Genomic DNA, 23,559 nt, shown 5'->3' on the forward strand with positions numbered 1-23,559 from the left:
AACTACTTCTTCAGTCTTTTTTGTTTCCGGATGTTTTGCCTCTGCACATACATCTGTTGCGTGAATGAATGCTTCAGCCTCGCTTCGGCAAGAGTGGTGATCTTTTTCTTTACTAGATCAAATTTAAAACTTCCTGGCCTCAAACCCCTGATAAAGGCGTCAAAAGCCACTCCTGCATTCAGATTCCGAATGTGCAATGCCTCTAAATTATATCTCTTAACAAAACTTCTTAAAGCCTCCTTTGGTCCTTGGATAACCTTCCCCAAATGCATGATAATTTTCTGTTCCTGCCGATTTGCTACAAAATGGCTAGTGAACAGAATACTAAGCTCTATGAAATTATTCACTGAGTCAGGGGGAAGATTATTGAACCACTTTTGTGCTACCCCTTTCAAAGTAGCTATAAATTCTTACACCAAGTAGCTGGAAATTCTTACACCAAGTAGCATCATCGATTGCCTGAACATATATTTGATGCTTGTAAGCCGACATATGATCGTCTGGATCGGTAGTTCCGTCAAAGGGTTCTATCATGGGTAGCTTAACCTTTGGGAATGGGGGAGACTCCATGATTCTGGTCGAGAATGGAGTCGGCCAGTTAATCTTGAGTCCCCTCGAAGGTCCCTCAGTGGGTATCCCGACGATATTCCTTTAACACAGGATTAGAAGAGGTGTTAGCTAGGCCTAGACGCCTATACACCATAGGTTGCAATACAATTTTTTCTTGTCTTGGCTGGACACTAGATGGTCCTTGACTCCTTCCTGCAGTTTTGGATGGTAGCCTTAATGGAGGATCTCTCATGTAGGGTGTGGACCCTGATGTTGAGCGTTGTTGCTTATTAGGATTGTTTTCATTTTTTTTATACAATTTTGTAATTAGGGTTTGTAAAATATTATTTTTATTGAATATATAGCGGTTTGGTTTAGTTGCTTTTGTGTTGTTATGGTACTTCAGTGCTGCAATAGTCTCCTTGGATGAGAGAATGATATTTTTTCAAATTTAATTACAAAATGCAAAAAAATTAATTGTAAAATGAAAAAAAAAAAAAAAATCTTTTGCCTATAACAAGACCTATTGCTGCGGTTTTGGGTAACAAACGCAGCAATAGACCAAGATATTGCTGCGGTTTTTAGCCAAAACCGCAGCAATACGTTGTACTTTTTTAATAAGAAATAAATATTTTGCTGCAATTTTGCCCAGAAACCGCAGCAATATATTAATTACCTATTGCTGCCCCCTTAATTGTTGCGCGGTCAAAACCGCCGCAATAGGCCACTTAATGACCGCAAAAATAAGCATTTATTCTACTAGTGAATGACATGGTTAGGAGCACCAGTATCAACAATCCAGTCAGTGGTAGTAAACATACCGTGCAGACATTCGTTAAAATTTTTTGTATTACCCAATAGATCGGCCAAAGCCTTTCACTGATGGGCGATAAAAATAGTAGCAGGAGCGGCAGCTGCCCCTACGAAACCAGCAAGAGCCACGATAGTGGTTGCGTTGGCACGAACTACGTCCACGGCCAGCAGTAGCAGCAGTGGGTGGTGGAGGATTGGAGCATGTACTCCCACGGCCAGCAGCAGCCTGTTGGCGCTTCTCCCACCATGCATGTAGGATAGCCCACAAGTTCGAAGCACAAACTTACCTCATGACCGGTTTTCTTGCAATGGGTGCAGGTGAGATGAGACTTGTCCTCCCACACACGAGGACGAGAGTGAGAAGAAGATGTAGAATAGCCACGTGGGGCTGCACGAAGAGCGTAACTCACCACATCATGCGATGAATCAGAGGCTTTGTGAGCTAACTGAACTCGTTCGGCTTGAACAACAAGTTGGTAAGCCCGATCATGCGAGGGATATATCCTGAGAGAGTATATTGGTATGCACATTGCTATTAAAATCAGCATCAAGACCGATTTAAAATTCATGAAGTTTGCGAGTAGCGCGACGTTCCTCATGCAATTGACCCGCGGAATAAGAGGGACAACAAGTACAATAAATAATATGCAATTCTTCCCATAAAACATTTAATTTCCCATAGTAAGCGGCACACTCATAGATTTAGATTGTTAACAATGAGCAAGAGAAGATGTAAGTTGTTGAATACGATGGCCATTGGCCATAACAAAACGAGATTGCAAAGAATCCCACAAACGTTTTGCATCACGATATTTGGATATAACGTACCTTTAATCTCCGGAGAGATAGTGTTCATGAGCCAGGAAATGAGCATAGCTTGAATAGTACTCCAATACGGAAGCAGTACAAGGTGGAGTAAGGGAAGTAATTGTGCCATCTAGAAACAAGAAGTTGCGCGCGCTTTAAGCGCCATTTGAATATCACAAGCCCACTGATCATAGTTGGAAGAGGTGAGCCGTGTAGGGCTAATAAAGTCACCCGGCTTGTCTTGAGGGCCGAGAAAGAAAGGTGAAGTTGACGGGATGGTGGCAGGAGGAGGCGGCGGTGAGTCTTTAATGGGAACTTCATCACCGGCATGGTGATGATGAGGCAGATTATAGGTTAGAGATGTGGCTAGCCTGATACCATGACATATTTGGTTAGGTTTATTTTTTCTTGCCTTTTGGTATTTGTTGATCTTGCATAAATATATTACATCAAAACTAGGCAACTAAGGATACTCTAGAATAATCAATATACATCAATTAAGATAACTTGCCTAATATACACCTCAATAATGTCATATGACCTTTAAATTCATAAAATCATAAATTAGAAAATGATCGTTACGCCAAACAGACCCTAAACTAAAAGTAGAAAAGTTGTTGAAAAAGTTTCGCGTCTTCGCTTTTTTCCTCTCTTCTCTCTCCTCTCTCTCACAAAACCCTAATTTTCAATCTAGGGGCTACCACCACCCTTTTGGACGGTGGTAAGCTCCTTTTTTTCCTTTTGTTACTAGTTTTTTTATATTTGTGTTTCTAATAAATTTAAGTCTCTCTCTAATTGAGAGTTCTTCTACCCATATATTGGATTATATCTACCCATATATTGGATTTTATCTCTCTTCATGTGAGAGTTTGGAGACTTTGTTTTTGGATTTTTGTATAATTAAAGATATTGATTTGTTGATCGAAAATTGTACGCAGTTGTAACAGATGTCAAGACTTCATTTACAATCACTTGAATTAAATGCAGTTCTACTTCAACACTACAAAAGATCGACAGACCCCCTTGTAGAAGGCTGCATCAGACAACAATGTGAGAGACGAGGGTTTTCAGAAGTGTTAGATCTACTCAACGATCGTGGTTTTGTCATATTAGAATTGTATTTATTTTATTTTGATATTTATTTGTTTGAATTTTTTCCTTGGATAATGTAAAAGTAGGGTTTAATTCCCAAAATATGCCCAAAAAAATAAAAATTCCCTGCGCACCGTCCACGTAGGACGGCACGCGAGAAACTGTTTTCTTTTGTTTTATCCCAGGTAAACCGCTACTCAGAGTAGCGGTTTATGTGTACAAACCGCTACTCAGAGTAGCGGTTTATAAATATAAACCGCTACTCTAAGTAGCGGTTTACTTGGGCAAAATAAGCACATATCAAACTCAACTTGATTAATGAACCGCTACTTGAAGTAGCGGTTTACACAGCATTTAAAAAAAAAAAAAAAATTTTTTTGTAAACCGCTACTTCAAGTAGCGGTTTTACTTAAGTTGAAAAAAAAAAAAAATTCTCGGCACTTGTAAACCGCTACTTCAAGTAGCGGTTTTACTTAAGTTAGAAAAAAAAAATTCTCGCGTGCCGTCCTACGTGGACGGTACGCATGGAGTTTTTATTTTTTTGGGCATATTTTGGGAATTAAGACCCACTTTTGCATTATCCAAGGAAAAAATTCGTATTTGTTTAGTTTCTACTTCTTTTTAAATATCGTATGACTTTGAATCAATGAATTAATATTAATTTTTTAAAAAAAAACTAAAAGTTTTATAAACTAAATCGAAATATATTTCTAATACGATTAACTATCCGAGAACACCCCTAACTTTGGGGGTGTGATTACTGGTATAACCTTTCCTTCGAAATGACACTGTTGAAGAGAATTTTGCCGCAATGGACGCTCTATCGTGGACCTTTAGTGTTTGGGTCGAACTAATAATTGTTGTTTAGTGTGTGGCTAAGTTTACACAAAGAGAGGCCCATTATTGAATAAACTTATCGGCATATTGCTGCATTCACACTACTCAGCATTACATTCCAAATTGGGAAGTCAAATTTGCACACAACTCAAAGTCCTTTGTCTACGTGGAATTAGCTAAATGGCTCATGTTGCTTCTACCATTAGTGGCTCTGACGTTCTTCTCGTAAACCTCCAAAACAGTGGATAGGGAACCACCAAACTATTGCCTTTTCTTTTTTCCTTTGTAAATTCATGAATTTGTTTTCTATTATCTCTCACCCTATATGTTTGTGGTTATTAAGAAAGATGTGATACATAGGGGTGTAAGTTCGGTTTTTGGTTTGGTTTTAGGTCAAAACCAAACCAAACCGAAATAAATTCGATTTTGAAATTTCCAAACCAAATCCAAATCGAAATTCGACTCAATCCAAACCAAACCAAACCAAAATATGAAACCAAAAACCAAACCAAACCAAACTAAACCGGATTTTTTTTTTATCTTTTAAAATCCAAACCAAAATAAACCAATTTTTTTTCATATTCCAAAATCCAAACCAAACCGAAATGAAATTAAATCAAACCAAGATAAAAACCAAACCGAATTTAAACCAAACTTTTTGATAATTTGTATTTTAAGTGACAATATTTTTGTATTTTCGTAATTAATATTAAAAAAAAGAAACACAAAAAAATAATAGACAAAATTCGTATGCTAAGTGACAATAATTCGGTTTTTTCGGTTTTCCAAAACCAAAACCAATCCAAACCGAAAAACCGAAAAAATAATTTTTTTGAATCCAAACCAAACCGAATTTCAAAAAAAACCAAACCAAATTACTAATTCGGTTTGGTTTGGTTTGGTTTTCGGTTTTTAACCAAATAACTTTCACCCCTAGTGATACAAGACACTAGTAGGTTCCTCTAGACTTAATTATTTATCCCCTAATATTGAAGTTAGTGTACTTATACCTTATGCTACTTTTTTTTAACATTCTCTTGATTTGAGAAAATACATAAAGTGAAATTAATACTCCAGTAATTATGCATTAATATATGCAATTATCATCTATATTCATAAAGTAGTTTAGGCAATTAATACATTAAAGAAAATTGGTTAAGGATTGTTTTTAAGCCTCTTTTGCATTTTCCTCTCTATACCTATTTAATTTCATTACCAAAGTTATTTAGATTTATGAAGTAATGAACAACAAGTCAATAAGTCACTAATCAATATTTATGCATTCTCAGTTCTCACATCATTTACCACAAGCATAGCTTATTTTCTTATAATCTATTTCACTCCTTTTTCATATACATGGAACACTTCACGAATATTGATTATGAAAGTTGTCTTCCTTATCTAGATCATTGACATTGGCTATATGAATCGTGATGCATTTCATTCAATTTTCAATCTTAAACAAATGGACAAATAAGTTTTTCATCTTTAATCAATAGATTAAAGTCTCATCTTTGTCGACATTTCTTATTCATTTTGTAGCTAATAAATTTGTGCCTTGCACATGTTAAGACACATACTATAATATGGTATGATTCAATGGTGTTAACTTCCATTATACTAGTCTTAGCAAATAAAAAGGTGAATTGCATTTTCCGCATATTTTAGTTTATATGTTATTACATGACCACATTTAGTCCTTTAAAATAAAACATCGAAAGATAATTATAAGAAAACGACGCAATTAGAAAAAATTAACTAAATCATAATTGAAGGAAGATGTGTCAATATCTTATTAAAGTTTTTCAGCCTATGACAATCCTTATAAAATTGTTTTTTTTGAAAAAAAAAAAAATTTAGACAATTAATAATTATCATATACACATGATTGATACTTTCATGTTACTAAGGCTCCGTTTGGTAGGGCGTAAAATATTTTCAGTGTAAAATGATTTTCACGGAAAATAATTTACAATGGAAAACACAATTCCAAAATTAGTTTTCCGTTGTTTGGTTCGATGTAAGAAAAATGATGAAATGAAAGGAAAATGAAAGGGAAAGTAAGGAGGTAGTGAGAGGAGTGTACAAGAGAGATAAGGAAAATAGTTTTCCCTTCATTTTGAAAGGAAAATGGTTTTCCATCATTGGGAGAGTAATTTTACCCCAAGGGGAAATGGTTTTACACTCTTTTGCCCACCAAACAATGTAAAACTGAAAATAGAGGAAAACAGTTTTCCGGGAAAACGTTTTACGCCCTACCAAACGGAGCCTAAATCAAATTCCAAAAATTCAATCAAATAGCAAATACACATGAAGTACTTATGTTCCTCTTACACTAATTTGATCACGCCATCATCTCGGGCAAAAAAAAAAAATCAATCACAAACTAATATCAACCCCATATTTAAGTTTAAGAGCTGTCTTCTAGTGCTAATATTCTCCAAAATTTCTACCAGCTAACTTGTCACAATAATATTCAGAAATTTAGTAGCGGCAACGAAAAATCCGGAAATTAAAAAATAAAAACATTATCCAGCACTGACTCATACATGTCACACTTTAAATATACCATTTACTAATTAAAATCTTGTGTTCGCCACATTTTCTTCCTTCATCTTTATCTCTTAAAACCTCTTACTTTCTCTCTCCTAGGGAACTTCAATTTATCATTATTTACCTCGCCATGGATCCATACAAGGTTAGTTCTTCGTGTTTTTGATTGCTTTTATCTTGAATTTGAATCTTTTTTAATAGATTTTTCATTCGTTTAATTTTTGATTTTTCTGATTAAATTTTTTTTTTGATGAATTTGAAGTTTGAATTTGGAACTGCTGTTTGATTGAATTTTTGGAATTTGATTTTTGGTGCAGTTTCGACCATCAAGTGCGAACAATGCTCCTTATTGTACCACAAATTCTGGTGCACCTGTTTGGAATAACAACTCTTCATTAACTGTTAGTCACAGAGGTATATTATTTGATTGATTGATTATTTCATATGGTTTTGATATCAGTGAAAATTGACGTTTAATTTGTATTATTGAATTTTATTATTTGATGTTAGGATCTGAGTTTGAGTTGTGAAAGTTGCGCAAATGTTGATTTATATAATATCTAAGCAATTTAAACAAAATTTACCAATGAATTATAACTGATAATAAGATAGGAGTTGCAAATAGTGATTATGTTCTAGCGAATCCAAAGGTGTTTATGCAATGAGTTGATATGAATTCCGAGAAACCAACGTTTGCTCAAAGTTTAAAGAGCAAAGGGGGTATATTACTTTGACTAATTTCATGTTGTTTATTACCATTTTTACAGAAGTCCTTTTAAAATCTATGCTTTCCGTCGTCTGCAGAGTTACAGAAATTAGGTATATCAATGAAAATAGAAAATTATGACAACAAAAGTGTGATAATGATCTTGGAATTGGCCCTAATAGTTTGTGTTTTAGCTGGATTGTGTATTAAGTGTAATGGATGTCATCACTTCTTCATTGCTATTGTTGTTTTATTTAAGGTTATCTTCTGATGTCTTCCTATTGTACTACAAATTGTGTAATTTTACAAGTATTTGATTTTAGATGATTGTTGAGGAAATGTGAAGAGTGAAACTAGTGGAATATCAGTAGGCGGTGGTGTACAGAAGTGGGAGGAAACAGAGAGAATTTTATTAGATTGCAGGTGCATGAGTATTGAAGTGTGTTGTAAATTTGTGGGAGTTATTGGGTGGCCGAAAAAAGAGAGTTTTTAAGCCAACAGGTTTGAGGATGACAAGGATTATGGAATTGGTAACCCTATGTTTGTATCTGTGCACCTGATGCTGAATGTAGGATAATCATTTGGTCTGGGAGACTGGATCTCATTCTCGATTTACCTGTTAGGGCCTGCTTGCCAGAAGTGTAAATAGTCTTAACCTTATTATTAGCTACTCATAGTTTTACTAGATGTTAGCAGCCTCAACCCATTGAAGAAATAATGTGTTAAATGAATTTATGAGGTTATAAGATGTGCAATCTAGAAGAGAGAATACATATTCTTTTCTAAAAATTAAAGAATGAAAAACTAAAGAAAGGGATTGTTGAGGTAGAAATCTAGAATTATGAAGTAGATGCAGTGTCTCTGTTGAGTGAAAAGCTAGCTTCATTAGCTATTTAGTTACACTTTCTAGACCACGAACCTCTGGTCCTCTGTCCCAAATCTGAAGTTAGCCGAACCACTACAATTAGGATATCTAGTGGTTAGACCGTCACCAGCTACCGCAGTCCGCAGCTCTGTACATTTATGTCTTTTTTCCCCCTCAGCATTAGTATTGTACATTGTACGCTGATGACATAGTTTTGGGAATTGAACGTTACTGATGCATGTTTCTGAACAGGCCCAATCCTTTTGGAGGACTACCATCTGGTGGAAAAGCTTGCCAACTTTGATAGAGAGCGTATACCAGAACGTGTTGTTCATGCCAGGGGAGCTAGTGCTAAGGGATTTTTTGAAGTTACTCATGATATCTCACACCTCACATGTGCTGATTTCATGCGTGCTCCTGGTGTCCAGACACCTGTAATTGTTCGTTTCTCCACTGTTATTCATGAACGTGGCAGTCCCGAAACCCTTAGGGATCCTCGTGGTTTTGCTGTGAAGTTTTACACCAGAGAGGTGAGGGGCAGATCTATACCAAATTGTTATGGCATGTGTTGTGTTACTTCTCCAGTTCTAGATATTTTTTGCGCATGCTAGGGTTTGTTGGATATTTAAAATGCTGTTAAGTGTCTATAGCCTTACTAGTTACTAGTATATGCTTGAAATTTTGTGCTATCTTCCTAGTTTATTTTATATGCTCTCGATCATGTTAGTTACCAAGTTAAATGCTGTAGTTCTAAATATAACACCTTTAGGAGTACCTGACAAGGCTGATCTATTCATGATGCTGAAGATAAATTATTTGCATAGTAGTTTGGTGTTATTGTGATGTGATGTGATGTGGTCTGCTTTGAGATTGACTAGATTTTGATAGCTTTTATATTAGTTGGTTAACATAGATATTGGTTATAGATTTTTGATGCTGAACATCTCTAGGTTTGCATTTCATTCGTTAGCTTATACGTTTTGCCTGATTTCTGTTGATCACAGGGTAACTTTGATCTTGTGGGGAACAATTTCCCTGTGTTTTTCATTCGTGATGGAATGAAATTCCCGGATATGGTGCACTCCCTCAAGCCCAACCCCAAATCTCACATTCAAGAAAATTGGAGGGTCATGGATTTCTTCTCTCACCATCCTGAGAGTTTGCACATGTTCACTTTCCTCTTTGATGATATTGGAGTTCCTGCAAACTACAGGCATATGGAAGGTTCTGGTGTTAACACATATACTCTGATTAACAAGGCTGGCAAAGTACACTACGTGAAGTTCCACTGGAAGCCAACATGTGGAGTGAAAAGCCTGTTGGAGGATGAGGCCATAAAAGTTGGAGGAGCTAACCACAGCCATGCTACTCAGGATCTGTATGACTCAATTGCTGCTGGCAACTATCCTGAATGGAAACTCTTCATCCAGATCATAGACCAAGCTGATGAAGACAAGTTTGACTTTGACCCGCTTGATGTTACAAAGACATGGCCTGAGGACATCTTGCCTCTACTGCCAGTTGGCCGTATGGTCTTGAACAAGAATATCGACAACTTTTTTGCAGAAAACGAACAACTGGCATTTTGCCCGGCTATCGTTGTTCCTGGAGTCTCCTACTCCGATGACAAGCTTCTTCAGACTCGAATCTTCTCCTATTCTGATACCCAAAGACACCGTCTTGGTCCCAACTACCTGCAACTTCCAGTTAATGCCCCCAAGTGCTCTCATCACAACAATCACTATGATGGTTTCATGAACTTTATGCACAGAGATGAGGAGGTATTTGCTATGTTTTCATCTTCTTTTTCTCCCAAGTAGATCTTTTAGATTTGTTGTTGTTGTTACTGTTGTGTGTGCTCTAAGTTCTTATTTCTTACTCTATTCTTTATTTCAGGTCGACTACTTCCCATCAAGATATGATCCTGTTCGTCACGCTGAGAGACATCCCATTCCTTCAAACGTCATAAATGGAAAGCGTGAAAGGGTTAGTTGTTTTCTATTTCTCTAGCTTGTTTGTTCACTGGTCCGCGCATTGTTTTGAGGTTAATGTGGAGAGTGACGGATGTTTCTTTTATATTAAAAGTCGATTCGAAAAGTCATTAGCATATCAGGTTTATCTAGACCTATAACATAGGCATCAATTGATGAGAACGTCGGATATTGGAAATGTTGATAGTTGGTATTGCAGAGAAGCAACTCTGATGGTGTTCTCCATCAAAGATGGCAGTTTTTGGGCTGAATGGTTGCCCTGCCAAACTGGGGGAGAATATTCTTTTTTTGGGCTGGGGGAGCTAAAGAGTAAAAATCAAAATGCTGGGGGGTCTTGCAGTGTTTCAATATTAAGCTCCTGTTATTATTGGAGATTATTAGCAGCTTTATACGTTAATCTTGTTCCCGGAGTCCTTTGGATATTGATTTAGTCTCGATTAGATTTAAAGAAAGGTTAAGGATTTTTTCAAGGCAATATTTGATATTGTCAAGGCAGTTATAGTTGTAAGGAAAATATTCATATGAAAATTTGCGTTTGCCTTCGCAATAGTCAATAACGAATAACTCCAAGGAAAACACAAATGTCGACAATATGGTGGTTTTGTTGGCTGGAGTTCTCTATTATTACTATGTCTCTTGTCATAAATTAGAAGGAGAAATTCATGTGTGAAGAATACTACTATAGAAGGACAAAGGGACCTTTTGAGGCTCATAACAGGAAGAAATCATCATTTTGAGTATTTTATTTCTGCTTAATTGTGCTAATGTGATTATTTTGTTTTGATGATGTGGATTGAGAAGTGGCAGTTATTAACTAATTTGAGATGTGAGCATTAATTAAATTGAGAAGGGAAAGTATTAACTGAATGGTGATTGATCGACTGTATGGTTATCCCTTGATGTAGCAAATCATTGCGAAGGAAAACAATTTCAAGCAGCCTGGAGAGAGATACAGATCAATGGACCCAGCCAGGTTTGACCCTTCCTAATCATGCTTGTGGCTGTCTAACTCTGAGTTTGGCTTTGGTTTTTGTATTAATTGTATGCTCATATATTCTGTCTTCTGGTGGTTCCAGGCAAGAGCGATTCATCTGCAGAGTGGTTGATGCTTTATCTGATCCTCGCATCACTCATGAGATCCGCAGCATATGGGTTTCATACTGGTCTCAGGTAAGTACCAATTTATTTCTATTTACTATTTAGGCCATGTTTGGTTTGTAGGAAACATTTGTCAGCTAAGGTTCCGTTTGTTTTGGAGGAAAACGTTTTCTTCATTTTCCATTGTTTGGTTGGACAAGGGATTTAATAAGGAAAACTGAGGTGGAAAAAAGTTTTCCATCCCTTTGTAAATATTTTCCTCCAAAATTTGGAGGAAAACCATTTTCCTCCACTCTGTCATTCCGAACATCTCTATTTTCCCTTTCTTAGCTTAATAAAATTTCCATCAAATCAAACGAAAGAAACATATTTATAATACAAGTACGTGTTTTCTAATTCTTCCGGAACATATTTTCCATTAAAAATCATCTTCCATGGAAGATGTTGTCCATCAAATCAAAACGACCTTGTATGCGTGGTTGGGTGTAAAACCTTTTCTTTGGATTGTAAAGGGTGGAAAACAGTTTCCATCAAATGTATTTTTCGTAGAAAAGTTTTCTTTTCAACCAACTATAGCACAGCCATAGCTCAAATGCTGCAATTCTCTCTTCAACATTATATATGTTCTACTAACTTCGATTTCTGTAATATACAGGCTGATAAATCTCTGGGTATGAAAGTAGCAAGTAGACTTAATGTGAGGCCAACTATGTAAACATGATCGACATGAACGGATGCATTATTTGGGGATCGAGACGAGGACAGTATCGTGAAGAATTGTAATATCTAGTTACTTTGTGATATACTATAAATTCTGTGATAGTACACTCAGCATAGAACAGAACTGATATTTAAGTTTCTGTTGTTTGTGTTACAGACTTGCAGTACAATGAGCATGTGTCCTGTAATCTCATTTTGTTTCCTAATAAAATTGGATGTGTATCCCTATTGATTTTACTAAGCATGGTTCCTTACATGTGGGTCATTGTTCATTTTACGTCCTACTGATGAACGTATGTAACAATTATTATCCCGAGTCTGTGTGTTGTAGTAGTTTGGTTAATTAATAAAAATGTTTGGTTAAGGTCACAATTATTTAAGGGCCACAATCTGACCCTGGCCTTCTTTGATATTGTAGCTCGTAGGTGTGATGCGTTAATTGTTTAAGTCCTTTTTTGTGGTAGTGTGAGTTTGGGGTTTTTGTTTTGACTGGAAATATGTAATATTTTTTTGCGGTTTCCTACTGGGGATCTTATGATAAGATGAAGGGTCTTGTCAAATTAGAACCTCTTGTAGGTTCACTCGACTTGGGTTTGCGGTCAAACGCTTTGAGAGTGGGGGGATGATAAGGGGACATCTTCTCTCAAAGTGCTCCTAGTGGGGATCGAATCCCCAACCATAAAGTTGGAAGGTTTTTTTGTTACCACTAAGCTAAGCTTAACTTGGTGGAAATATGCCATATTAGTTTAGTTTTTTCAAAGTTCATATATTTCTTCATTGTAGGTGCTGAACAAAGTTCGTGTATTTATACGAATGGAATGAATCACTGCCTCTAGGCCCTCTACTACCAAATTGAGTTGGGTTGGATTCAATTATGGTTGCTTCAGCTTGGGTCATATGCAGGTTGATATTGGTTAAAGTACCATTTAAGTCGGTTTTGGTTGAAGTCATTTTCAGTTAGGTCAAGTCGGTTATATCTTTGGGATTAGCCTACATTCTTGCAGAATTATTGGGGGGACTTGGTACGGTGCTATATGTGTTAACTTCATGTTCGAGTTTGGTTTGAAAGGGGTGTTTCCAACCTCTGAACCTATGAAGTATTCATTGTGTCATTTGAGGTTTTGACTTTTGAATTGTTTTGTCGAAGTTTGGTTTTGAAAGCGTAGAATGTAATTTTTAGAATTAATGGTAAGTACTTGAAGATAAAATATGTGTTTTCTAACCTTAGCCTTTCTATCCAACCCTAACCTTCATAAGGGAATTTGTATGGGCTTCCATCAGGTGATACAGGTGGAGATTCCTGAACTTTCTTAATCATGGTGGCTTAGTTCTAAGGTTTATTGGTCTGTAGTTTGTTTTTAAAGGTTCTTTCTTCTTATGTGACAATTTTCTAAATCGAATTTTCTTTTATTTCAATATACCTGACATTTTTTTGGTCATGCTTGTCAATGCATAACTTTAACCATTAATATATCTAATTTTCTGTAAGTAAAAATTATAAAAAGTTGATGTTTTGAAAGAATATATTGAGACGAATCTAACATGATTCCACTTGATTATTTTTTTATACATAGAAATCACAAAATACAGTTAAAAGAAAGTGTGTGAATAGTGTAAAAGTCAAATTATGGCATGCATTTATTTTAGAACGGAGGAAGTATGATGGTTATATCCGATCTCACATGAAAGTCACGGTTTTGTTTTTTATTTTACACGATAAAAACATGAGAAACTGGTTATGTTGGATGAAGATTTAGACATCAAGAGATCATATTTGAATTTACAATAATACCAGGCATTTCAAATGTAAAGTTGTTAAATTTTGTTTATGGTACAAGATACTTTATTAATGATAATTTTGACATCAAAAATGTTTTAGATAATTTTTTTGTATCATTTTTACTTATGTATAATTGCTGTTTTAGATGGTACATGATACTTTATTAATGATAATTTTTCTATCTTCTTTATAAAAAAATGTGTGTCAAGATAATAAAGTTTAGAATTTTAGGTACGTTAAGGTTGTGTTAATGAGGGGTCGAGTGAGTTAGGTTTTGTTAAGTTAGAGTACGCTTCAATCGTAGGTCGAATCGATAAAGGGTTCGACTTTATTGGATTGTTGTGCAACACAAGTGTTAGGTATAGTCGGGTAGGATTCATCTCAGGTAGGGTTCTTATAGGTTTGAGTTAAAAAAATATGGTCTATTATGAATTAGATCTTCTTCTATTTATGTATAAGTCAGGTTTGTATTTTAATGTTTCATATCCAATCAATTGTCAATTAATATAAAATCGGTGATTGTTAGGACTCTAGATATGATATGTATTAGGATAATAAAGTTTAGAATTTTAGGTACTTTATGGTTGTGTTAATGAGGGGTCGAGTGAGTTAGGTTTTGTTAAGTTAGACTACGCTTCAATAGTAGGTCGAATCGATAAAGGGTTCGACTTTATTGGATTGTTGTGCAACACAAGTGTTAGGTATAGTCGGGTAGGATTCATCTCAGGTAGGGTTCTTATAGGTTTGAGTTAAAAAAATATGGTCTATTATGAACTAGATCTTCTTCTATTTATGTATAAGTCAGGTTTGTATTTTAATGTTTCATATCCAATCAATTGTCAATTAATATAAAATCGGTGATTGTTAGGACTCTAAATATGATATGTATTAGGACTAGGATTGTTATTCCTAGTAGTACTCTCTAAATAAGTTGTATAAATATATTCCTATGATGAATGAGAAACGGGACGGAAATTGACTATAATTTAACATGGTATCAAGAGCCTAAGAAATTTTTCTCTCCCACAAAAAAAAAATTGAAGAAAACAAAACAAAACCAAAAACCACCAAACGAACCACCATAGACCACCCAGAAACCACCAAAGATAATCAAATTAAAACACCCTTGAACCCAGCCCAAACATCACCGCCCCAACTCTCCCCGCACACCGGAATCACCACAGCGGCCAAAACGACCCCCCACGACCCGCACCAAGACTCGCCCTTTTCGAGTTCTTCGCAAAACCAAAACGCAACCACCACGCCGCACACCGGAACCCAACCACCAATAGTAACTCGACCCTAGCACCCCGAACAACACCAAACCACGCCGAAACCGCATCCTCCACGATCGAACCACCACTCGCCAATTTTTCTGTTCATTGACAAACCCGAACCCATTAGTTCCTTCCCTAACCTTAGAATTTTTTCTTGTCCTCTTTGCGCGAACCCAACCTCGACATTTTCCAGTCCATTGAACCACAAACCGAGTTGCTTTTTACCCTCAGCTTTTTGGTTCTTTTAATTTTTTAACACCCCCCTACACTCCCTCATCATAAATTCTCCTCTTAGCACTTATTCCCGTGGATCTAGACGAGTAATTATGACAGAAAAATCCGATCAACCCCCCCCCCAAAAAAAAACCCATACCCAGCCTACTATCTAGGCTCAAACGATAATCTTGGCAATGTTTTCACTCCGATCAAATTAAAGGAGGACAATTTCGATGAATAGGCATGCGCAATTCGCATGTATTTGACTGCAAAAAGAAAACTTGGATTCTTGGATGGTAATATTCCTAAGCCTACTACTGTAGAAAAGTTAGACGATTGGCGGACTATTCAATCGATGTTGTTGTCGTAATTGAGGAATTCTATTTCCCCGACTATGCATTGTTTAGTGTCTTATTTTGACAATGCTTATGATTTTTGGTCTCATCTGAAGGAGAGGTATTATGTTTCTAACGAAACCCGCATCCGTCAACTTAAATCACAGATTAGTGATTGTAAGCAGCAAAAAGGTGAATCTTTGGCAGAGTATTTTGATCGTTTGACTCGATTGTAGGATGAGTTAGCCTCGCAGTAAGTGGCACCCACATGCGCGACTGGGGGGTGCTAATTGCGTTGTCATGCAATTTCTTGAACAACAACGCTCCGATGATCAATTGCATCGTTTCTTGATTTGTCTCGATGATGCCTATGGTCCTCTTCGATTCATCTTCTTGCGCATACCCCTTGGCCTTCGGTAGCTCGCGCTTATCAAATAATTTCTCAAGAGGAACGTTTGCGGGGCCCTAGCATGACCTCCTTGCCTTCGCCGGCTAAGAATATGGCGTTTAAGGTAGAATCGAAACCCAAAACTCGTTCTTTTAATGACTTTGTGGTTTGCACTCACTTTCAACTGGAAGGACACAATGTTTCGACTGTTTTGAATTGATTGGGTACCCTGAGTAGTGCCCGCCTTTGGCGTGGTGGTGCGGCGACCCGCGGTGGTAGATATGACCGCGATCGTGGAGGCAGTGGGCGTACCAACCACGCGCAAACAAAGTCGTGGCTGGTGGCGGCTCGTCGGAACGGTCGAGTATGGGGAGGGGACGTAGGCTCCTCTTCCGCGTGATTTAGTAAGTGCGGGACTCGCAAGCATCACTACTAGACAATGGTCGAATCTCTTGGACTTACTGAACTTGCCTAAACCAAAAGATTGGTTGAACGGTGAGTCTTTATGGATTATGGATACAGGTGCTACACATCATGTGACAGGAAAATTCTCGTTGTTGTGTGATGCTCACAAAATTAAAGGATGTCCGGTGGGTTTACTTGATGATAGTTTTGCAGAAGTTACCCATGAGGGAGATGTGATTCTTCCTGGCAATCTAAAACTCTATACTATTATATTTGTTCCTAATCTTGATTGCAATCTGATTTCTATTCCGTAGTTATTAGATTCCTCGAATTGTATTGTTTAGTTCACTAAAACATTATGTGTATAAACCACATGACGAGGACGCTGATTGGAGCGGGTGAGTGGGAACATGGACTTTTGTTTTTCCGGGGTGTTCCTAAGGTGAAGATCAATGTTGTGGATGGCATGGCATCTATTGATATTTGGCTTAAACGTTTGGCTCACCCTTTGGAGAAAGTTTTACGTCATTTATCTTGTGTGAGTCCTTCTAGTACTAGTAGTTGCAACAAAGATGGGTGCGACGTTTGTTCTCGTGCCAACAACCTCGAAATAGTTTTCCTAAGAGAAATAGTAGAGCTAGTATGATATTTGAATTAATTCATTGTGATTTATGTGGGCCTATCGAACTATGTCAAGATGTGGTGCTTCCTATTTTTTAATGATAGTAAATGATTTTTCTCACACTGTTTGGACCTATTTACTGTATAATAAATTGGAAGTTGAGACTATGTTTATGCATTTTGTGGCTTTGATTGATCGCCAATTTGAACAGAAAATCAAATGTGTATGGCACTGAATTTAATTGCATGAAACCATATTTCGTGCAACATGGCATTATTTCTGAAACTTCTTGTACTAAAACTCCACAATAGAATGGGCGGGTTGAAAGGAAACATCAACATATTTTATATGTGGCACGTGCCTTGCATTTTCAGGCTAACCTACCTTTAAAATTTTGGAGGTATTTTGTGCAGGTAGCTTTTCATTTAATAAATCGAACTCCTTTTATTGTCCTTGATTATAAAACTCCGTATGAGTGTTTGTTTGGTAAACCCCCTACAATGACTGATATAAATTTTTTTGGGTGTTTGTGTTATGCCTACAATATTTCTCGTGGAGGTGATAAGTTTGCCAGTAGGATCCGTCGATGTGTTTTTGTTGGTTATTCTTATATCCATAAAGGATGGAAATTATATGATTTAGAAACCCACAAATATTTTGTTTCACGTGATGTGAAGTTTCTTGAAAATACCTTTCCTTTCGTTGTGTCTGAACCTATAAATGAGTTAGTTGTGGAGGGACTGACAGGAGTGGACGAATTGTTGGATGAGGAAATACCTGTGCTTGCTGTTGAAGTTCCCATCGAAGTTGAAGGGGGACATGGCGACGGTGATGACATGGAGGTGGCGTCGGCGGTGGATGCCGAGCCACGAGTCGAGGAGGTGTCGGCTATGGAGGCGGAGCCCCGTGAAACGAGCCCTACAGACGTGGCCAGGGATATTGGCACGCAGGAAGGGTGTAGGGAGGATGGTGGAAATGATTTTGGGCGCGAAAAACGGGCAAAAATTGCAAATAAAAAGTTACAGGATTCTGTGACTCACAATGTAGTGAAAAAGAAAAGTTCAACGACTCAGGACCCCGTTTCAGCATCGTGCTCAGGTACTTCCTATCCTATAACACATTATGTTAGTTATGAAAAATTCTATGACAAAAATCGCAGATTTCTAGCAGCAATAATTGCAGGGCATCCTCCGAAATCATTTAAAGAAGCGATGAAGCATGAAGGGTAGCGTGAAGCCATGGAAGCTGAGATAAAAGCTTTAGAAGATCAAGCAACTTGGGAATGGCAATCTCTTCCTCCCGACAAGAAGGCCTTGGGGAGTAAGTGGGTTTATACAGAAAAATATGATGGGCAAGGGAAATTGGAGATATTGAAGGCTAGATTGGTTATATTTGTTCATCATCAGGTTGAAGGAATTGATTATAATGAAACATTTGCCCCTGTAGCAAAAATGACTACGATTCGCACTTTCTACCCATTGCAGCGGTGAAAAAAATGGGACATTCATCAAATGGATGTCCATAATGCCTTTTTATATGGTGATTTGGATGAAAAAGTATATATGAAAATTGCCCTTGGTTTTCAGGGAGGAAATACTAATATGGTATGCAAGATGAAGAAATCATCATATGGCTTGAAGCAGACACCTTGGTGTTGGTTTGCTAAATTAGCCACTGCGTTGAAAGCATATGGTTTTAAGCGCTCGTATTCTGATTATTCCTTGTTCACTTTGACAAAGAGGAACATTCAGTTGAACGTTCTTATTTATGTGGATGATATGATTATTGCAGGGAATGATCAGTTATTGAACTTCAAAACTTACCTTGCATAATGTTTTAAACTGAAGGACTTGTGTGCTTTGCTAGGGGGGCGCATGGAATTTTTATGTCTCAACGCAAATATGCCTTGGATACTATATCCGAGGCCTACCTATTAGGTGCCAAGTCGACAGAGTTTCCTATGGAACAGCACCATCAGCTTGCTTTGGCTAATGGTCCTTTCTTTGAGGATGTAGAGAAATATCGCAGATTGATGGGCACATTGATTTATCTGACTGTTACTAGACCTGATTTGCCATATTCTGTTCATATATTGTCACAGTTTATGCAGGCTCCTAAAGTTATCTATAGGGAGGCAGCTCTACAAGTGGTACGATATTTCAAGAAAAATCCAGGACATGCTGTATTATTTCGTTTTGATAGTGATCTCCACCTGGAAGGGTGGTGTGATTGGGATTGGGCTAGTTGTCCTTTTACTAGGCGCTCTTTGAGTGGCTGGTTCGTATTGTTTGGATATTCTCCTATTTTTTTTCAGAAGACTAAGAAGCAGCCTACAGTGTCTCGTTCCTCTGTCGAGATCGAATATCGATCTATACCGCCATTCACTAGTAGAATAAATGCTATTTGCTGCGGTGGTATTGCTGCGATTTTACTCATACGCCAGCAATATATCACGTGAAAAGAAAAGATAAATATAAAATAAAGATATTGCTGCGGTTTTGGCCTAAAACCGCAGCAATATAGTATCTACTGGAAAAATTTTGAAAAAAAAGTTGACTAGTTGACCGAAATATTGCTGCGGTTTTGGTAAAAACCGCAGCAATATAATAAAATAATATTAAAAAATAACTTTTTATTATATTGCTGCGGTTTTTTTAAGGAACCGCAGCAACATTATTTGAAAATATTAAAAAACAGTATAAAAGACACATTTTCTCAGCACACGCCTCATACTTAGGGTTTTTTTTTCCTCACCAGTCACCACACGCCTCTCTCTCTTCAACCTCTCACCCTCTCTCACTCTGCTATCAACCTCTCATTTCTCTCACTCCTATATTTTCTCATCTCTCCTCTATAATCTCTCTGTACTCCTCTCTCTCTCTCACTCCTAATCTGTCGTCATCATTCGCCGGCGAGCTTCATCACTCGTTCCTCACTCTCCGATCCAACACCGATCGTCGCAACATCGGTGCTTCGCTTCGTCACTCGTTCCTCACTCTCCGATCCAGATATCGTTCGTGTACACTCGTGTTTGTTCCTCGCTCCGGTTCGCTCGCTCGTGTTTGTCACTATCAACACCGGTCGGAATTTAGATCCGCTTTTTTTTCTTTTTTTTTCGTTATTTTTGTTTTTTTAGATATGTAAATTTTTGTGTTCATAATTTCGAATTTCTATTCAATAGGTTTTATAATTTAGATCTATAAATCTTCATTCGGAGTTTGCATCTGAATGTCGTTGGTTTAAATCTCCATTTTTTAATGTAGTTGGTTTTCTCCTTGGTTTCGGCCTCCATTCCGACGGTTGTTTTTTATTTTTTGTTTTAGTTAGTTTTTTGTTTTTTTTTTACTAGATCTGTTTATTGTTATGTTTAGATCTTTTTTGTTGCCTTTTCATTTTATTGTTTTGTAATATTGATGTAATTAGATTTTTCGTTGTTATATATTAATGAGTTTCATGTCATTTCATCTGTAGTTTGTATGCGAATTTAGTGGATAGTGAATGTGTTAGTTGTCTGATTTTAATATTTCAAATTTAATGGGTAAATGCAATTTTTTTTTCCAATATTAGGGTATATTGCTGCGGTTTTGGCTAAAAAACGCAACAATATATTTGATTTTTTTAATATAAAATAATAATATTGCTGCGGTTTTGCCTAGAAACCGCAGCAATATATTGGATTTTTCTGATATAAATTAATAATATTGCTGCGGTTTATGCTATAAACCGCAGCAATATGTTGAAATATTGCTGCGGTTTTTAACCGCAGCAATATATTATTTATCTATTGCTTCCCCCTTAATTGCTGCACGCCCAAAACCGTAGCAATAGGGAACTTTTTGACCGCAACAAATAGCATTTATTCTACTAATGATTGTTTGTGAATTAAAGTGATTAAAGCAGCTCCTTGGTGATCTTGGAGTCAACATCCTATAGGGATGAGATTATATTATGATAGTCAATCCGCGTTGTATATTGCCAAGAATCCGGTGTTCCATGAACGGACTAAAGATATTGAGGTTGATTGTCATTTTGTTTGTGATGCTGTCACCAAATGATTAGTGAGTCCGTCATGTGTTCCTACTAAGTTTCAGTTGGCAGATATGTTTACTAAAGCGCTTGGTAGGACTCTGTTTGAATTTTTGTTATCCAAGTTGAGCATTTACAATTTGCATGCTCCAACTTGAGCGAGGGTGTTAGGACTCTAGATATGATATGTATTAGGACTAGGATTGTTATTCCTAGTAGGACTTTCTAAAGAAGTTGTATAAATATATTCCTATGATGAATGAGAAACGAGACGAAAATTGATCATAATTTAACAGTGATACAAGTTAGGTTCGGTGACTAATTATTCAAGTAATCACCAAGTCGAACCATAATGCATTTAGGTTCAATTATATTTCTCTTACTCATTCTATCGAGTTGTAGTGTTTGAAAAAACTAATAAAAGGTGTACAAGTTACTCATGATGACTGAGTTATATTGTATAGAATGAAGTACCATAACTTCGTTGTAATTGACAAGTGACATGGTTTTTGTCCTATCAAATTATATGCGATGGTTATTGGCTAATGAAAATTGACCTTAAAACGGTTTTACAACATGTTTATTTTGAGTAATTAAGTTATTAACCTTGCTACCAAATTAAAAATTGAAAATAACCAACCATTGATCGTGTAAATTATTAATCAAATTCATAGGTAAGGATAAGTAAGATAGAGGAGGTTTTGATTATCTAATATTTCAACTCTTGAAAGGAGTGGAGCGGTCAGCTAGGAGTATGGGGAACAATGATATTTTCATACCGGGTATGGGTCAATACCAAGACATTTATGTAATTTTTATGACAAAAGTAATATTAAAAAATTATAACTTTTTTGTTTTTCATTCTTTTTGGGGGCTTGTTAGTTGAAATTTTATATCATATCCTAACAATATCTTATCATATCAGTTAGGTATTAAATCATATTTGGGCTACATCTAATCATATTAAGGGTGCGTTCTGTTCAACTTAAAAAATTAAGTTTCAGGTCCAATAAGTTCAGATAAGTTCAGATAAGTTGCAATAAGGTCTAATAAGTGCAATAAGTTCCAAAAAGGTCTAATAAGGTCCAATAAGTTCCAATCAGGTGCAATAAGTTCCAATCAGGTGCAATAAGTTCCAATCAGGTCTAATAAGGTCCAATAAGTTCCAATCAGGTCTAATAAGGTCCAATAAGGTCCAAATAGTCAATGTTTAATAAACATTTGTATTATTGTCCACTATTTTGTTATTCATAATTTCATATCACTATTAGCGGATTATGTTATTATTAGAATTTCAATTAAAGTACCACAATGATCATATAGTATTATACCTGTATTAGTGTCTATTATTTTATTATTTATTTGTATTATGTCTATTATTTATTATTTATTTGTATTATGTCTATTATTTTATAATTTATTTGTATTATGTCTATTATTTTATTATTCATATTACTATTAGCTGATTATGTTATTATTAGAATTTTTTATTAAAGTACCACAATGTATAGTATTATACTTGTATTATTGTCTATTATTTGATTATTCATATTGCTATTGAATAATATTATAATCATGGTCAAATAATTAAGGTTAACAATAATAATAATAATAATAATAATAATTAATTTTTTGATTTTCTACTAGTGTTTTATAAAATTAAAAACAACTATTAGATATATTAGTGATGAAAGTTATGTATAGGCAAATATATAAATAGTAATTTTTTTGTTAATTAATTATCATAAAGAGATAATTAATAATCATTATTTTTTAAAGGACGAATTATAATAATAATTATTCCATAAAAAATTTTGAGGGGTAGTATTTATATTAGTGGTAATATTTATGTTATTCATGGTCAATGTTTTTGTCTAATAAGGTCAAATAAATTTCAATCAGGTCCAATAAGGTCTAATAAGTTTCAATGAGGTCCAATAAGGTCTAATAAGTTTCAATCAGGGTCAATAAGTTTCAATAAGGTCTAATAAGGTCAATGAGGTTCAATCAGGTCTAATAAGTTCCAATCAGGTCCAATAAGTTGAATCAGGTCCAATTAGGTCCGATCAGATTTAATAAGTTCCAATAAGTTCAGTTCAGGTTCAATAAGTGCAGTTCAGATAAGTTTCAATAAGTTCAAGTCCAATAAGTTGAATAGAACGCACCCTAAGTAAATGGTATGAGAAAAGTTTCACCATACCGAACATGAGAGTATACTTTCTCGAAGTATGGGAGTGCATGTGAATACCAAAATTTAGAAAATGAAATAAAGTTTTCCGTGTAAAAAGAGATGCGCTTTACACAAAGAAGGCATGACAAGCGCATATACGTACCCCAGCGCTGCAAGCGAGAATCTTACTACACGCGTAGTGTCTATAGAAGTTTTATAAAGATTCAGCAACTCATTAGATTAATAGAAACTGTTTTGCTTGGTGGTTTGTTAGAGCATGAGCAATGGCTTAGTTTTACTTGGTCTAAC

The 23,559-nt window shown here is 36.1% G+C and overlaps 1 protein-coding gene across 1 annotated transcript; it reads left to right on the forward strand.

Moving 5' to 3' along the window:
* The first annotated feature begins 6,634 nt into the window (after nucleotides 1-6,634).
* LOC104905650 (catalase) lies at nucleotides 6,635-12,272 on the forward strand. The gene is made up of 8 exons (XM_010694244.3): nucleotides 6,635-6,796; nucleotides 6,969-7,065; nucleotides 8,475-8,752; nucleotides 9,227-10,003; nucleotides 10,119-10,208; nucleotides 11,119-11,186; nucleotides 11,290-11,383; nucleotides 11,967-12,272. The coding sequence occupies exons 1-8, from the start codon at nucleotides 6,782-6,784 to the stop codon at nucleotides 12,024-12,026; spliced, it is 1,479 nt and encodes a 492-aa protein (XP_010692546.1). The 5' UTR covers nucleotides 6,635-6,781; the 3' UTR covers nucleotides 12,027-12,272.
* Nucleotides 12,273-23,559: the final 11,287 nt, after the last annotated feature.

The sequence above is a fragment of the Beta vulgaris genome, chromosome 1, assembly GCF_026745355.1.
Source record: "Beta vulgaris subsp. vulgaris cultivar EL10 chromosome 1, EL10.2, whole genome shotgun sequence".
Taxonomy (NCBI): Eukaryota; Viridiplantae; Streptophyta; class Magnoliopsida; order Caryophyllales; family Amaranthaceae; genus Beta; species Beta vulgaris.